At 47.6% G+C, this 15,701-nt stretch overlaps 1 protein-coding gene across 4 annotated transcripts in view; it reads right to left on the reverse strand.

The window, feature by feature from the left end:
* Positions 1 to 15,701, reverse strand: part of ADAM12 (ADAM metallopeptidase domain 12) — a 392,390-nt gene that overhangs the window by 25,371 nt on the left and 351,318 nt on the right. For all 4 annotated transcript variants that reach the window (XM_044935396.2, XM_044935395.2, XM_025273894.3 and 1 more), the window contains 4 exons: positions 12,900 to 13,008; positions 9,001 to 9,136; positions 8,293 to 8,401; positions 5,943 to 6,122 (listed from right to left, as the gene is read on the reverse strand). In XM_044935396.2, the coding sequence (XP_044791331.2) occupies positions 5,943 to 6,122; positions 8,293 to 8,401; positions 9,001 to 9,136; positions 12,900 to 13,008 (534 nt within the window). The remainder of the gene's footprint in view (positions 1 to 5,942; positions 6,123 to 8,292; positions 8,402 to 9,000; positions 9,137 to 12,899; positions 13,009 to 15,701) is intronic.

Consider the following 15,701-nt stretch of genomic DNA (forward strand, 5'->3'; position numbering starts at 1 on the left):
TGTGTTCTTGCCTGGAGAATCCCAGGGATGGGGGAGCCTTGTGGGCTGCCGTCTATGGGGTTGCACAGAGTCGGACACGACTGAATCGACTTAGCAGCAGCAACTACCTAGGCTTAAGGCATATGAATCACAGGTTAACTTTGATTGTATCTTTCTTTTCCTTTGTTCAGACTAGTTTCAGGGAATTGGGGAGGTGGGTTTGGGCACATACACTTAGGGTATATAAGATTTTCACAAAAACTGGTTGGGGTCCTTGGCTAAGAGGAGACTCTGCCTTGGGCCCACTGGTGTAATAAACTGCATCCACTATCTGCATTGTCCTTCTGAGTAAGTTTGTTTCCCAGAACGCGTGGCTGCAACATCATCAGAAAGCTGCCCCAAACCCTCTGGGGTCCTTTGGTCGCCACTCCTGGAACCTGCCCTGTTTTTCTTTCCTCCTTTTTCTCTTCCAGAGTCTGAGATGAACTCGCTATGCAGTGCTGTCCCTGGGGCCTCTGCAGTGGTCCCTGAGCTGGCAGTGGGCTGGTTTGTCTGGTGTCCTCACTGACATGCCTGTTCCTGGTGACTTGTGAATATAACATGCCAGGCACAGCGGGGCCAGGACTGTGTCAGGCAGAACAACGGAATTTGACTAGGCTCCCTGCCTGCATACAGTTGTACGTGACCACACACCCCTGTGTGTGACTTCTCTTTTTTTCCATCATTTTTCCAGCCTTTTCTCAAGCCCACACTTTGCCTTTCATGCTCAGGCTGTGTTTCGGGAGAAGTTGGCAGCAGTCAGCTAAAAGCCAGATGAATATACTGAATGCTTTTCCTCTCAAAGAGCTGACAGGATGAAAGGGAAATGAAAGTTTGCTTCCTCGACCAAGGCCGAGGAGTTAGTTTGAGAAGCTTGAGTTGCAAGGCTCATTTCCCTGAGAAGGAAATGGTAGCCCTGAAAGGCCCGTCTGTGGACAAGAGAAGAGAGTTGATTCAACTATCCTTGATTTGTAAAGATCACACAGAACACTTGATGGCAAGATCAAGCATTTTCTGTAAAGAACTAACTCACCCTTTGGATGTGAGGTCAACCACTATCATGGTGTTTATGAAAGTGTTTTCCTTCCGGAAAGTGTAGATGGTAAGCCTGGATGGATAAGGCAAGGCTAGCCACTGAACGTGTGTCTGTCGCGTCCTGGGGGACAGGGCACAGGTAATGCTAAAGCACCAAGGGTCAGTGGGTTCGATCTGTGCCGCCAAACAAGAACCACCTCCAAGAGGCACCACACCTGCATGGGATTAATGCTGGTCCCCTCGGTGTGATGAGAAACTGCGAGTCTAATCCAGATCATATGTCTCAGAAAAGCTCCAGACAGACCCCAGCCTGGAGTGAGAAATGTGGATTTTTCAGTTACTAATGTTTAAAGGGCAACATTTCTTAGTTTCATAAAACAGAATGAGGCCTTCTTTGAGGCTTTAAAGGAGATCTTGAAGGTGCCACCACTTCTGTGCACAGTCACTGCTGGTGGGAAAAAAGACACAAAAAATATCCTTTCTCATTATGAGAGTCCCGGTGTCACATGGCACACAGGTGAGCTACTTAAAGGGGGGCATGAAAAGCCCCAGGACAAGAGAATCCATGGAGAAGAGGCTGATGGGCTCTGTGAATTGCTGAAATTTGTGTATGAAGTATTGTGTATGGGTACATTCTCAAGGGTTCACAGCCTTCAATAGATTCTTGAAAAAATCCGTATGCCCAGAGAAATTTAGAAAGTACTCATCCCTTCCACTAATGTAAATCCAAGACAGGTTCACAAAATGAATGTGAAAGTACCATCAATGGGCAACAAAACAAACAAGAAGTTACAGGTGGATCTTGATTGAAATGGGAGAAGACTTTATAAGCATAAAAGGAATAGGAGGATTCACCAAGGATTAGTAAATACTCAAAACTGGAATTTTTATACAAAAAAAAAAAAAAAAAAAAAAAAAAGCCCAGCGTAAATAAAACTGAAAGGCAAATGAGGGAGATGTTTACAGTAAATTACTGGAAATGGGGAAGGATTCTTAAGCTATTAAGAGAATGAACTCGAACGAATAAGGAAGAAAAACTCTCAAACAGAGAAAGACAGGCAAAGCATGGGAACAGACAACTCTCAGAACAAATACAGTTAATAGCAGCTGTGTGCTGGAGCCAGCGGCTACCAGCACATACCTGCTGATTCTCTGCTCTTGATTCAGAGACATCACCTCAATAACCCGAAATTGATCATGGTGGAGTTTTTACAGAAGAGAAATCACCTACAAATCAAGGCTTTTTTTTTTTTTGGACAGACAATTTACCAGCACACTTTGTTAATAGATATACAAAAAGCAGTTCAAGTGTACCAGCAGTCAAAGAAATGCAGAGAGAAATGAGGTCTGGGTGAGATGAAATAAGCACATTTCACCCTATTCCTCCTGCAAATTGCAACATAAAAGTCTGGAGAAAGTCCATAAAGCAACCGACAGACACTCTGAGAGATGGAGAAAAGTAAATGGACTGGCTCGGGATCTCAGAGGGCTTCCCAGGTGGCTCAGTGATAAAGAGGCTGCCTGCCAACGCAGGAGACACAGGAGACGCAGGTTTGATCCCTGGGTCTGGAAGATCTCCTGGAGCAGGGGCATGGCAACTCACTCTAGTATTCTTGCCTGGAGAATCCCATGGACAGAGGAGCCTGGCGGGCTACAGTCAGACACAACTTAGTGACTAAACAACAACAGGGACCTCAGAACTCGAGGAACTGCCCAGTAGCGAGTCCTTGTTTTTTTCTGTTTCCCCCTTCTTTATATCTTGGCCTGGGCTCTGGGGAGGTGCCCCCCTCCTCATCTGAAAATGCCAATAGCATCAGACTGAAAAAAAGAAAAGATAAAAAAAAAAGGCCTGAGGAGAGCGTATCTTTAGCTAAAAGAACAGGAGCAGCATGAGCCAGTAAGAGATACATTGTGGCCATACCCGGCCTAATTCTGCCTCCAGGTGAGACTAGAAAAAAGCCATGCCCTGCTGTCCCCACTGGGTACCTCATCCTGGACATGGCCCAGCCCCGTTACCCATCCCTCCCTACAGTAACAGGCCTCATCTCTTCCCTGGAACAAAGCCTGTGGATGGAACTTCCCAGTGGATTTCTTATCACCACAAAGACCAGAAGGAAGCAGGGCAACACTTTGCACATCTTGAAAGAAGAAAACAGTCAACCCAGAATTCTATATCCATGGAAAATATTTTTCAGTAATGAAAGCAAAACAGACATGTCCAGAGGAAGGAAAACTAAGAATTTTTCACCAGCAGACCTGCTTTAACGGAATAAAAGAAGTCTTTTTAGATAGGAAGGAAATGATAACAGAAAAAAACCTGGGGCATCAGAAGTGAAGAAAGAACAGGTGGAGGGATGGTATGAGTAGGTCCTGTAAACCATTCTCCTTAAGTTTAAAAAATGATGCTTGGTGGTTAAAAGCAAAAATGACATCTAAAGAGGTCTCACTACATAAAGGTAACACTGAAGGCATCCATATCACAGAGGGAGAGGAATAAAGGGGCGGAAAGGATGGTGAAGCTCTACCTTCCACTTGAAGTGATAAAATATCGATACTAGTAGACTGTGATACATTATGTACATACAATGTAATCTTTAGAGCAGCAGTTTTCAGTTAGGGGTGATTGTGTCTCCTAGGAGACCTCTGGCCATGTTTAGAGGCATGATTACACATGCTGCTGCCATCTACAGTTGGTAGAAACCAAAATGCTGCTAAACACTCTATGATACACGGGACAGTCCGATACAACACAGAGTCATCCAGCCCAAAATGTCAACGATGCTGAGGCTGAGAAACTCTGCCCTAAGACAGCCAGACAAAAAAGTACAGACAGACATATTTCATAAACACTATAGATGAATCAATATGGAATAGTGAAAAACGTTTAACAAGCCCACAGGAAGTCAGGAAAGAGGAGCATGATAAAAACATTAAAAAGATAGGCTTCAATTCTATTAATAATTTATATTAAAAATAAATGGTCTGTATACACCAGTGAAAAGCCAGTGACAGAATGGATGAAAAATACATGCCTCAACTATATGCTGTTTCTCAGAAACTCATTTCAAGTGAAATGACATAAGTAAAAGTAAAAAGATGGAAAGACACATTCCTTGCAAACCCCAGTCAAAAAAAAAAAAAACAAAAAAACTGAGCGAATGTATTAATGTAAGATAAAACAGATTTTAGGACAAAGTCACTAGAGCCAAAGAAGGACATCTGTTGTTGTTGTTTAGCTGCTAGGTCACGTCCAACTCTTTTGCGACCCCACGGACTGTAGCCCGCCAGGCTCCTCTGTGCATGGGATTCTCCAGGCAAGAATACTGGAGTGGGCTGCCATGCCCTTCTCCAGGGGATCTTCCTAATTCAGGGATTGAACCCAGGTCTCCTGCATCTCCTGCACTACCAGGGAAGCCCAAAATGAAGGATGTTACATAATGATGAAAGGATCAATTCACCAAGAAGACACTGCAGTCCAGATTGTTTTGTACCACAAACAACAGAGCTTCAAAACACATGAAGTAAAAACTGATGGCTGAAAAGAGACGTGTGTATAGTTGGAAACTTCAGCATCCCTTTCAGTAATCTATAGAACTACTAGATGGAAAAAGCTATTTTATGTATCAAATGGGCAAAGCTTTGAAATATTAATACTTAATACCAGCAAAGTCACGGTGAGACAGATGCTCTGTACTAGTATGGGAACATAAGTGCATGTCAGTCTTGAAAAATATTTATATATATTCAGAGGCTTAAAATGGTTATACCATTTTCCTTACCAGTGATTATATCTTTGTACTTTGCATTCGGTTTTTACTTTTGTTCCCACCTCAAGTTTCCTGTCATACAAACAGAAACCGTTACTTCCAACAACATAAAAATGGGATCGTACACATAAAGTGTGTTATATACTCTTGTAACTGGTGTGCAGAAACTGAATCAGTGGTAAAGATTTTTGTAAATAATTTTTGAAGGTGGAAAATGTTAAGAAAGGATGCCCATTACCATTCCTATCTCTCAATAAGTCAGCTCTGTGCATCAGGGGGCCAAAGTATCAGGTATCTTATTGTATTTATTGTAAATATCTGTTTTATTGGCCAAGCCAAATTATTCACAGTGCCACCTGTCACTCTCCAAAATGTTGTAGTACATAGATCAAGGGTCCCCAGCCTCTGGGATCTAATGCCTGATGATCTGAGGTGAAGGTGATATGATAATAGAAATAAAGTGCACAATAAGTGTAGTGTAATGAGCTTGAATCATTCGGAAACCGTCCTCCCCACCCCTCAGCCATGGAAAAGCTGTCTTCCATGAAACCAGACCCTGGTGCCAAAAAGCTTGGAGACTGTTGGTATAGACGACAAGCTGAATGGGCACCCTCACTATTCTGAATAGAAGAGATAAAAATATTCCTAAGAGGACGTCCCCAGCAGTCCAGTGGTTAAGAATCCGCCTGCCGACGCAGGGGACAAAGGTGTGATCCCTGGTCGGAGAAGATTCCGCATGCCTCAGAGCAACTAAGCCTGTGGTTACAACCACTGAGCCCACGCCCTGGGGCCCACGCTCTGCAATAAGAGAAGCCATCACAGCGAGAAGCCCGCACACTGCAAATAGAGAAAGCCCACGTGTAGCAACGAAGACCTAGTACAACCAAAAATAAACTAAAAAATATCCCTCAGAATAGCTAAACTATACGGCACCACAGCTATGCATCCAACACTGTACTAAATGCTTTCCGTGGATGGTCTCATTTCCCCATCTCAGGAGCTGAATTAACTCTGTTTTATATAGGTGCTGAGAACTTAAGCAACTTGTCCAAGTTCAGACGCTGGCAAGTAGCAGGGTCCGGATTCCAAGCACCTCCATCAGGTTAAGAGCTGCGGGCGTACCTGGGCCTGCCTGAGTGCAGGGTTGGCCGGCAGGGGTCTGGCGGGGACGCAGGGCACACGAGGAGCCTGGTGCAGGGGTGGGAGCCCTCGCTGCGGGGAACTCGGCCGAGGGGCGTCGGGGGCTTTGAGGGGTCTGCTGATGTCCATGTGCTGACACGGCGGCACTCTCCGGGTGTTGTCCTGTGGGGTCAGAGCAAAGAGCCACGATGTGATCATTACTGGGTATCCCCAGAGGACACCCACTGCTAACGCCTCTGCTAAAGCTGAGGCAGGGAAGGGGCTCGAGGAAGGGCGAGAAATCAAGGAGTTACAGGAAAGGGAATCTATTATTATTTACGTAAATGTCAAAATTCTAACAGAAGCACCCTTCTCCACCCCCAAATCTGAACCCATGGGGAGTGACTTTTTTCTTAGGTTTTAATTTCTTTCTTGAGTATGTTCTTTTCAATGTTGTGTTCGTTTCTACTGTACAGCAAGGTGAACCAGCTATACGTATACCTATATCCACCCTCCCCTTTATTTTAATTTCCTTCCCATTTAGCTCTGGGATCAATTTCTGTTTGAATTTTTAAAAACTGGATTAATTAATTGGCAGGTAGGTGCAAGGAAGTGCCACCACGTGTAAAGATACAAACCAGAAATTCAGGGAATTCCAAAGGACTTGTGAAAATGAGATGCAGTTCAGTGTGCACAAGGCTCGATGAGAACCAAGGAAGGAGCAGCATCGGGGATTCTGGAAGCCAAGGGTGGAGGCTGGGGCTGGGTCCGGAGGAACACTGCCCACATGGCCTTGTTTTTAGTGACAGATGAGATTGGACGCAGAGTGAGCCTCACACACCCTGCCCCTCCCTGCCTACCTCTTTTATTCCTTTCCCTCTAAAAACAGCTTTACTGAGGTTTAATTGACTGTTAGTTGCAGTCAATATTTAAAATGTACAGTTGGTAAATTCCGATAGAGGTTCACAGCCATGAAACCATCACAAGAGAAAAAATGAACATACCCATCACCGTCATCAGCTATGTCTCATTTTCACTAGAGCTTTGACTTGTGAAGTCCTTCCCTCTCCTTTTCCCAGCAACTACTGATACAGTTTTGGTCATTATAAATTGGTTTGCATTTTCTAGAATTTTATAAAAATGGAATCATTGTTTTTGGTCTGGCTTCTTTCACTCGGCATGATTATTTTGAGATGTATCCAAGATATCATGTGTATCAACAGTTCATTTTGTCTTATTCTGAATAGCATCCCACTGTGTAAATATAACAAAATGTGTTTAGCCTTCTGCCTGTTGATTGGTATTTGGGTCATTTCTGGTTTCTGGTCCTTCAAAATAAAGCTGCATCTTTGACTCTCACAAATAAAGCTGTTTTTCCCTCATGTCCATGGTTGGGGGTGGAAAGTGGCAATGCTTATTAGGAATGGCTTCTCTTTGGGACCCAACTCTCCACACTTTTTGGATTGAGGGAGATAAAATAGATTTTCTTTTCTTTTTTTTTTTTTTTGCCTACTGAATACCTGATAATGGTTTGAAAAATCATTTGTCATTTATTGACACAAACACTTTCCTCTACAATCTGGACTCTTGTTGAATGAGTTCAATATTCAGGAATTCTTGTAGATATATCAGAAACACTGGGTGGGGGTAACTAAATATCAGAGTGAACGCTAGTCAACATTCACCAGGGCACTAGGAAAGTTAAGAGACAGCAGGGAGCGGGAGGCCCTTTAAGGATCCAGCTCTTTGAAGCTATGGGTTGGACAGAGCTTCCACAGTTCGTGGTTGGAGCAAAATGGGCCCAACCAAGGGCTCAGGGTAATGCTTAGAAATACCTTGGGAGTAGCTCTTAGAAATACCCTCATTGTGACTCTTAGAGATACCCTGGGAGTAACTCTTAGAAATATCCTGGGAGTAACCCTTAGAAGTACCCTCAGTGTGACCCTTAGACATACCCTCACTGTGACCCTTAGAAATACCCTGGGAGTAGCAGGGAGCCACAGAAGCCCCCCCTACCCAGTCCATGGCACCCTTGCACCACAGCAGGGGTCCAGCATCAGGACCCGGCCTGAGGGCAGGCCCAGTCCCCTCCCCTCCCCCATGGAGTCCAGCCGCCTGGATGAAGGCAGGGTGATGACCAACACCACGTCCCTCCCGGGATGTGGGCTCAGTGGAATCCGGCACCCTGAGCCTCTCCAGCCCCAGCCGTCGCCTCGGGGAGCCTCTGTCGTCTCGAGCGGACTGACCCAGCGCTTTTCAGGAAGAGTCTCCGGGTCGAGTCCTGCTCAATCTCTTGTTGAAACCCGCGTCCTCGCACGCTCACTCACTCACCTCTCGTCTGTTGGAAACTCACCTTAGGTGTGCTGGATGGTGGCGGCTTCCTCGTCGGGCCTTTGCTGAGGTGGGTGAGGTGGGCCTGGCCAGGCTGGGAGCCCCGGGGGGGCCGGGGAGGGCGCACGCACCTGCAAGGCAACCCCAGACACGCTTCCTGGGGGGCGCCGCAACCTCTGCCCGACTCCGCTTTCCCCGTTTTTCACAGTAACGCTCAAAACACAACTCACTTCTTTTAACTCAGTGTGGTAACCATGCAAGAGAAAAGATTTAATCTCTTACAGGACTGAAATATAAATACTGAGTTCTTTCCCCCAGAGCCATTATTCTGTTAAACTAAAGTTCTTGCAATGCATAGGAACATGACTTTGTGACACCTGGGAGACTTTTTGCATAAAGCTGGCATTTTAGCAACATCTTGGAATATATTTGGATCAAAAGCTACCCCAGCTGATAAAAATGTTTTAATATCCCATGTCTTATGAAAATTACCAAGGTTAGGGTGGGGAAAAACACACCAGTGGAATTCATCAACACCCTGCTTATTTATGTAATAAGCAGCGAATAGTTTGAAGAGAAAGTGAAGTGGGCAGCCGGTCCGGCAGAAACGTTAAAACACCAAACCAACAGAAAATCTGACCCCTTCTTTGCTAAGGAAACACAATGATAAGCAGTGGGTCGCCTTCTTTCAAATGCCATTTCCTGAAAAGATGACCCCGACCCAGGGTACCTTAGCTTTTCGATGGTGTTTTTTTTATCTGTAAACAGCAGTCGTATCAACGTCTTCCTTTTGAGGTAAACCACACATCCAGCAGCAAGAAGACAGAGGATGGTGACCAGAATTCCTATCGTTAAACCCTGGTTATCTGAAACAAAGCACGTTCGACTCAGAGAACGAGGCAGTTACAGTGAAATATGGGGAGTATGAAATTGTGACATTTACGGCAAAACGAACTTGGAAGGAAAGACCAGAAATGCAGTGAGTAAATCCTTGAATGGTGTACGGATAAATTAGCCTTACTTCAAAGGTCGTGCTTGAGGTACAATCTGCCTCGCCATCATTCATTGCTGACAAGTCTGGAACTTGCTAAAGGGGAATATAATCTGGCAGTTGGGACCACAGCTCTGGCCACATGGGCCCCCCGAGCGTGCCAACGGCAGGGGAACGGTGGTCGGAGAAAGTAACAGGGAGCTGTTACTAGAATCCCATCAGAACCAAAGTGAAGTGAAGTCAAAGTGCCAGTCGCTCAGTCGTGTCTCACTCTTGCGACCCCATGGGACTGTAGCCCGCCAGGCTCCTCTGTCCATGGAATTCTCCAGGCACGAGTACTGGAGTGGGTAACCATTTCCTTGTCCAGGGGATGTTCCCAACCTAGGGATCGAATCTGGGTCTCCTGCATTGCAGGCGGATTTTTTATTTTTATTTTTAACCATTAGAGCCACCAGTGGTCCCCAAATTGAAGTCTTCCCAGCCCCAGTGACACTCCTTCAGTCTCTTTCCTTCTCTCATTCTTGGGGGTTGGAATCTGTTTTACTTTTGTTTTTTCAATTTTTTTAGACCAAGATCTTACTTCTGGCTATCGTCAAATTGGAAGGTGAAAAAGAAAACTCTGTTTAAATGAAACACCCTTGGATTTTGTTTTGTTGTGTTAGGGACTTAAAACACAGGCTGTGGGGGGCAAATCCCCGTCTCTGGGAGGATGCTATTTACATTCTCGAAGGAAAGATCCGCTTTTCCGTGACTTGATTCCATTTTGTTTAGTACAGAGACCCTAAGGTTCCTCAAGGATGCAGAAAGGAAGGGAAAATCGAGCCATCGAGTTGGTTTGACTGCAGCTGCAGCCAAGGGCTGTCTGTGGAGGGCTCTGGGCTCTGGGTGCCAGGACTCGGGGGTTCACCAGGGCTGTGGGCTCCTTGGGCGCGCAGATCTCAGTTCACCGGTCTGCTCTCCCACCGGCTGCCAGGGTCTGTGTCACTTGGTAGGTGCCCCACAGTCCTTCTGGGCTGCTGCTGATGGCCGTGGTGGCAGCTTCTGTCACCCAGGCTCTCCTACCTCCGACCGGGATGTTTGGCTGGTTGGGAACCAGAGAAGCCGCTCCCACCCCAGGGGAGAAAGACTTCACACCCTGTTTCTGGACTTTGTCTCCAACTGACAAGTCCTACCAAGGATGTGTCTAAGGAAGACAATCAATATAAGACTGTCTCGATTCACTTGTTCAGCGTTACTGGAAAAGCCTTGTTCTGGTTTCCCGGCTAACATGCACCTCTTTTGAGACTGAGCCGGCAGTCTAGGGGCCTCTGCTTAAGGTCCTATTGTGTCTTAACACAGCTCATTAAAAAGGCTTCCCTGTCCTTCACCATCTCCCAGAGCTTGCTCAAACTCATGTCCATCGAGCTGGTGATGCCCTCCAACCATCTCATCCTCTGTCTTCCTATTCTTCTCCTGCCTTCAATCTTTCCCAGCATTAGGGTCTTTTCCAATGAGTCAGCTCTTCACATCAGGTGGCCAAAGTATTGGAGTATAGTTTCTAGTTTCTTCAAATCAAATCCCTACGTCTTCAACTGATCAGTTATTAAACACTGACAGGAGCAGCTGGAACCTGGCAGATGCTGGAGAGATACTAGCTTCATGGACTTCTGAGCCCTGGGCATGTGGGTGGCTGCATTCAAGAGTAAGACCCATGGTGCGCGGCCTTCCCTGTGTAACCCTTGGCCGGCTTCTCAAGGCCCCTCTTTTGTAGGTGTTTTGGGGGGAAGAAATTAAACCTATATTATGAAACGATGGCAACAGTGGATGAGTTTGGCTCTTCAGTTATTTTCATTTAAAAAATATTCTTACCTGGTACAATGAAGAGTTAGCGACTCAGTGGGTTCACCATGTTTTGGCAGCTCCCAACCCTGAGACCCCCTGGTGTCCACACCAAAAAGACACTCAGAGCATGTGGCCTGTCTCCTACCATCCTCTCCAATTCCTTGAACATCTGGCTCACTTGAATGTGGATGGAACATTCACATTCTGATGTGGCAGGGTTTCTGATGCATTAAAAATGAAAACCCTGGTGTTTTTGAACTCTTAATGGCCAATTTGAAAATTAAGTTGCAGCTGAGAGGCCAGCCATCAAGGCATGGATGGCAGTGAGGAACAGGGAGGCAGGGCCAGACCCAGCTTATTATCCCCTGGGATGGACATGCGCTAAGAGACGAGACCTGGAGGCCCTTTGACCACCTGCTGCGGGGCCAGGCTGAGAGGGCAGGACCCTGGGTGCCCTTGGAAGCAGCATTGAGACTCGTCTACCTTTCAGTACAGGGATGACCAGAAGTTCCCTTCCCTTCCTCACAACACGACACTGCCTTCTCTAGATGTGCCTGCTTGGAGGGGCTCTCCTACCTGGCCCTGCAGAGCAGTGTTGTGTCTGTTGTCATGGAAACACTGGCCAAGCCACAGATTCAACCCCACCCATCACTACAGGATGTATGACTTTCTCCGTCAGCCACTGACTGAGTGCCCCGGGGGCTCAGGTGGGCGCCAAGGTGGCAACACAAATGTGTTTGGGCAGTTCCTGCCCACCCTGCCCCTGACTCCCCAGCAGGGCTCATGGTGGGCTCTCTGCACCACAGGACTCGCTGCTTCCACTTCAAAGGGGGCGTCACCCTGGCTTGCCTCTTCACTGGCTGCCAATCTCTCAGAGAAGACGGCCTTGAGCTAGGAGACCACTTCTCATCTCTGGGGAGACAAGAACTGATGATCCCAGCACAGCGGCCCGAGGGGGTCTCTACACGGGTAGACCTATGTCTCAACCTTAGCTGTGTGACTCTGTGAAAGTTACTTAACTTCTCTGAGCTTCAGGTCCTTTGTATGTAAAGAAAGAAGAAGAATGCCCACTTTCATAAGGGTTCAATTAATGCCTGAAAAACGTGATGGCTGGTGCCCGCAGGGAACAACAGCTCAGCAACAGTGGCTGCAGGGCTGGGCCCAGTCCCTTTATGAAGAGGATGGCATCTTTCTAGTAAGAGCTTTAAAAGGCACTTGACTTCACAACTCTTGGCCTCAGTAAACAAGGCTGGACTTGACCAAGCAGTTTGAACCTCCGACCACGAGGTGCACACTCACTTGGCAGTTTGTGGTAGAATGACCTTAACTGAGAAAATGTCACAGGCTGAGTGTGTGCTCAGTCGCTCAGTCATGTTCGAATCTTTGCGACCCCATGGATGGTAGCCCGCCAGGCTGCTCTGTCCATGGGATTCTCCAGGCAAGAATACTGGAGTGGGTAGCCATTTCCTTCTCCAGCGGATCTTCTTGACCCAGGGATTGAACCTGCATCTCCTGCATTGGCAGGCAGATTCTTTATCACTAGCGCCAGCTGGGAGGCCTGGAAACCTCATCCTCTGAGCAAAGCAGAGCAAGGAGTCTCTGCAAAGATCAGGGAAGGATGAGAGAGGGTCTGGAAACAGGGGCCTCGGCCTGTGTCAGGTCACCTGGACCTGTGGGGTCCCCACCGGGTTTCCAGCTGTGCACCCACCCGAGGGCTGGCGGGTCCTCTGTCCTGCCTGCAATGGCCCCCCAGGGCCTGGCTTCCCGTGCCCCTCGGGAGCTCGGCCCACTCCCCGGGACACGATGTCACCACTAACCTGCTTGCCGGACGGGGCCGCTGTCCGTGCTCCCTCCGAAGCCAAACCTGTCACAGAAGGGAGGCGCCCAGTGGGGCTCGCAGTGGCAGTTCTTCCTGTTGTTGCACACCTTTTGGGCAGCAGGGGACAAAGACACAAAGAGGGAGGCAGAGTTAGGACGTGCCTCCACCTGGGGCAGCACCAAGTCCCTGAGCCCTAACTGAGCCCCATAGCAAAGCAAAGGCCCTGTGGTCAGTGCCCCCACCACATGGAGGCAGCCAGGCTCTGGACACACCACTGCGAGGACCCACCCTGCACCCAGCACCACACCAGTCGAGAGCCTGAGGCTGCAAATATAGCAGAATGTGCTATTGTTACATCAACAGCTGTTGAGAGAAAGATGGAGACCATCGGGGCTCACAGGCTCCCTCCCACCTCTTTTCTGTCTCAATTTCCAGGTGCCTCTTTTTGGTTCCAGGAAACCCTCCCAATCTGGCTGAGATGAGAAGACCTCTCAGTAGTGAGAAAGGGACACTGCTACTGGGACATGAAATCCATGCCCTTGGGCATCAAGGGTCCGACAACCCCGGGCAACTTCAGACAGGGTGCTCGGGGAGGCTGGGTGACTCGGGGTCCCACAGCAGTCTGACGGCCAGGCCTCCTGCTCCCCCTGATGCCCACAAGGTACCGCCTCCCCAAAGTCTGCTCTGATTCCTTCAGCAGACACTCCGGAGGGCTGGTCCCAGCTCCTACCCCACTGAGTGGTGGACACAGCCAGCAGTGAACTGTGTCCTGGTGAAATAAAAGGATGATGGCTCTGGATCCACGGGAAAGGGCTGCTCAAGAAGGTGGGAGGGGCAGCTTTGCTCTTGGTGGGCCCTGAGGCTCCACGGAGGGGCCAATGCTTGCTCAGCCTGTGATCCAGGGTGACTGATGCCACCTGTGATGCCATTCTACTTGTTGCTGGTATGTATTGTGGTACAGGGACCTGACTGAACTGCTACAGGAACCAATGGAAGATGACTATGAAAACAAGAGGGAATCCTTTCTAGAAAGACAATGAGACTGAATGCTTTGGGAATGCTGGATGACAGGTAAGGCCCTAAAAAGGACTTTGGACAAATTTGGAATGGGAAGGACAACTGAAAAATGATCGGGAAAAGCTGCAAAAGAAAGGATTCCTCATTCAGGTTGCTCGTGAGTGTTGCAGTTTCCCTTGCACTTAGAGAAGCAAACGGCACATCAGGGATGGCGCTTTGGGTGGTTCTGTGCAAGGAAGGTAGGGCTGAGCTCCCATCCTGCAGGCTTCAGCTCCACGTCAAAATACTGCTGGATGGGGCCAAACCCACGCTTTTATGTTTTTAAGGCACATTCAATGTTTGGGGTGTATATCTCATTTGTGACGTTTCCCAGGTTGTGATGAGTCAACCACAGTCAACATCAACAAACCCAGATGCTTCCAGCAGGAAGGCCAACAGTCAGGAAAGCCTGTGGTGAGTGAGAAAGTGCGTTTCTACGAAGCTCACATGAAGCAGAACAAACTGTCACTAGTGCCGCCCAGGCTGCCTGGAGTCTGAGTGTCCTGCCGTTTCCCCAGAGACCCTGCGGCTGGGGCACCACCCCTGGGATTCAGGCACTATCTCCTGCTGTGAACCACAGTCGGGGCCCTCTGGACGGCTTGTGGCAGAGAGATTACAGCCCCAACAACTGCCCCCCCCCACCCCAGAGGGGCTGCTGGTGAGCCTGGCCTTGCTAAGGAAAGGGTTGGGGTCTAGCTGTTACTTGTTCCCAAGTCACGGCAGCTGCTCAGCCCCCAGGCAACGCGGGCCTTTCCTCTCCAACGTGTGGCTGGGATGCAGGGATGTTGGAGGGTCCGGAGTCCAGGCTCCCTGATCCAGCATTGCTACTAACTGGCCACCTAACCTTGGACGTGTCACTACCCCCACGTGGGTCTGGACTCCATCATCAGTCAGATAATGAGGCTGCACTAGGTCATTCCTCCCAGCCATTAGGAAGAAGCCTACGATCCAATGAAGACATGGAAAGACTGCGCTTTATACTGACGGTCAGCCACGCTCACCACCAACAAACCCATCTGAGGCGACACTGCAGTCCCTCATGGTCACAGCACAAAAGTAATCTTATGCAAACCTCCATAATTCTGTGTTAGAATCATCGGCAAGTGTCTGCAAGTTTTAAAAATAGAATTTGGAGCACCATTTCTGCAGAAAAGGCTTCAGAAAAACAAATGAACCATTGGCATAGCTAATCAAGAGTAATATGATTCCATTGGAAATAATTAAGCCCATCAGGAAAAATAAATTAGGTTTTGAACAATTAGAATCCTCCCCTCCCCCAAATCCTCTGAACTAAAACAACAGCCTTCTTTAGTTGAAACCCAGTGTATGTGATTTCAAGAGCATGTGGTCAGTATGTGCTGTCTTCTTTGTTTTAATTGCTTTTGGAAATATTTCAGTTCAGACACATATTCTGAATCTTGGTTGTGAGAGGGACAGCTCCGTTTGAAACGCTAATGAAAAACTCTTCATGAAGGAAGGTTAGTGTTAAAATTACTTTGAAGATGACAAAGTCCTTTCAAAAAAATCCAGAACATCAATTTAAAAGATAATTACCGCTCAATCTGATTTTCTTTGTTAAATAAAATCCCATTTCTTATGCCATGTAAAGGTCAAAGAAAATGAATGTCTTCAGAAGAAAATACTGAGGAGACACTGCTATGTTTTTACAAAGTGATGGATGGCGAAAATCCTTTACAAAGGAATGATTTAGTGCTGAGCTTAATTATGGGCTGGCTACATGAAA

Source organism: Bubalus bubalis, chromosome 23 (assembly GCF_019923935.1).
Source record: "Bubalus bubalis isolate 160015118507 breed Murrah chromosome 23, NDDB_SH_1, whole genome shotgun sequence".
NCBI classification, from domain to species: domain Eukaryota; kingdom Metazoa; phylum Chordata; class Mammalia; order Artiodactyla; family Bovidae; genus Bubalus; species Bubalus bubalis.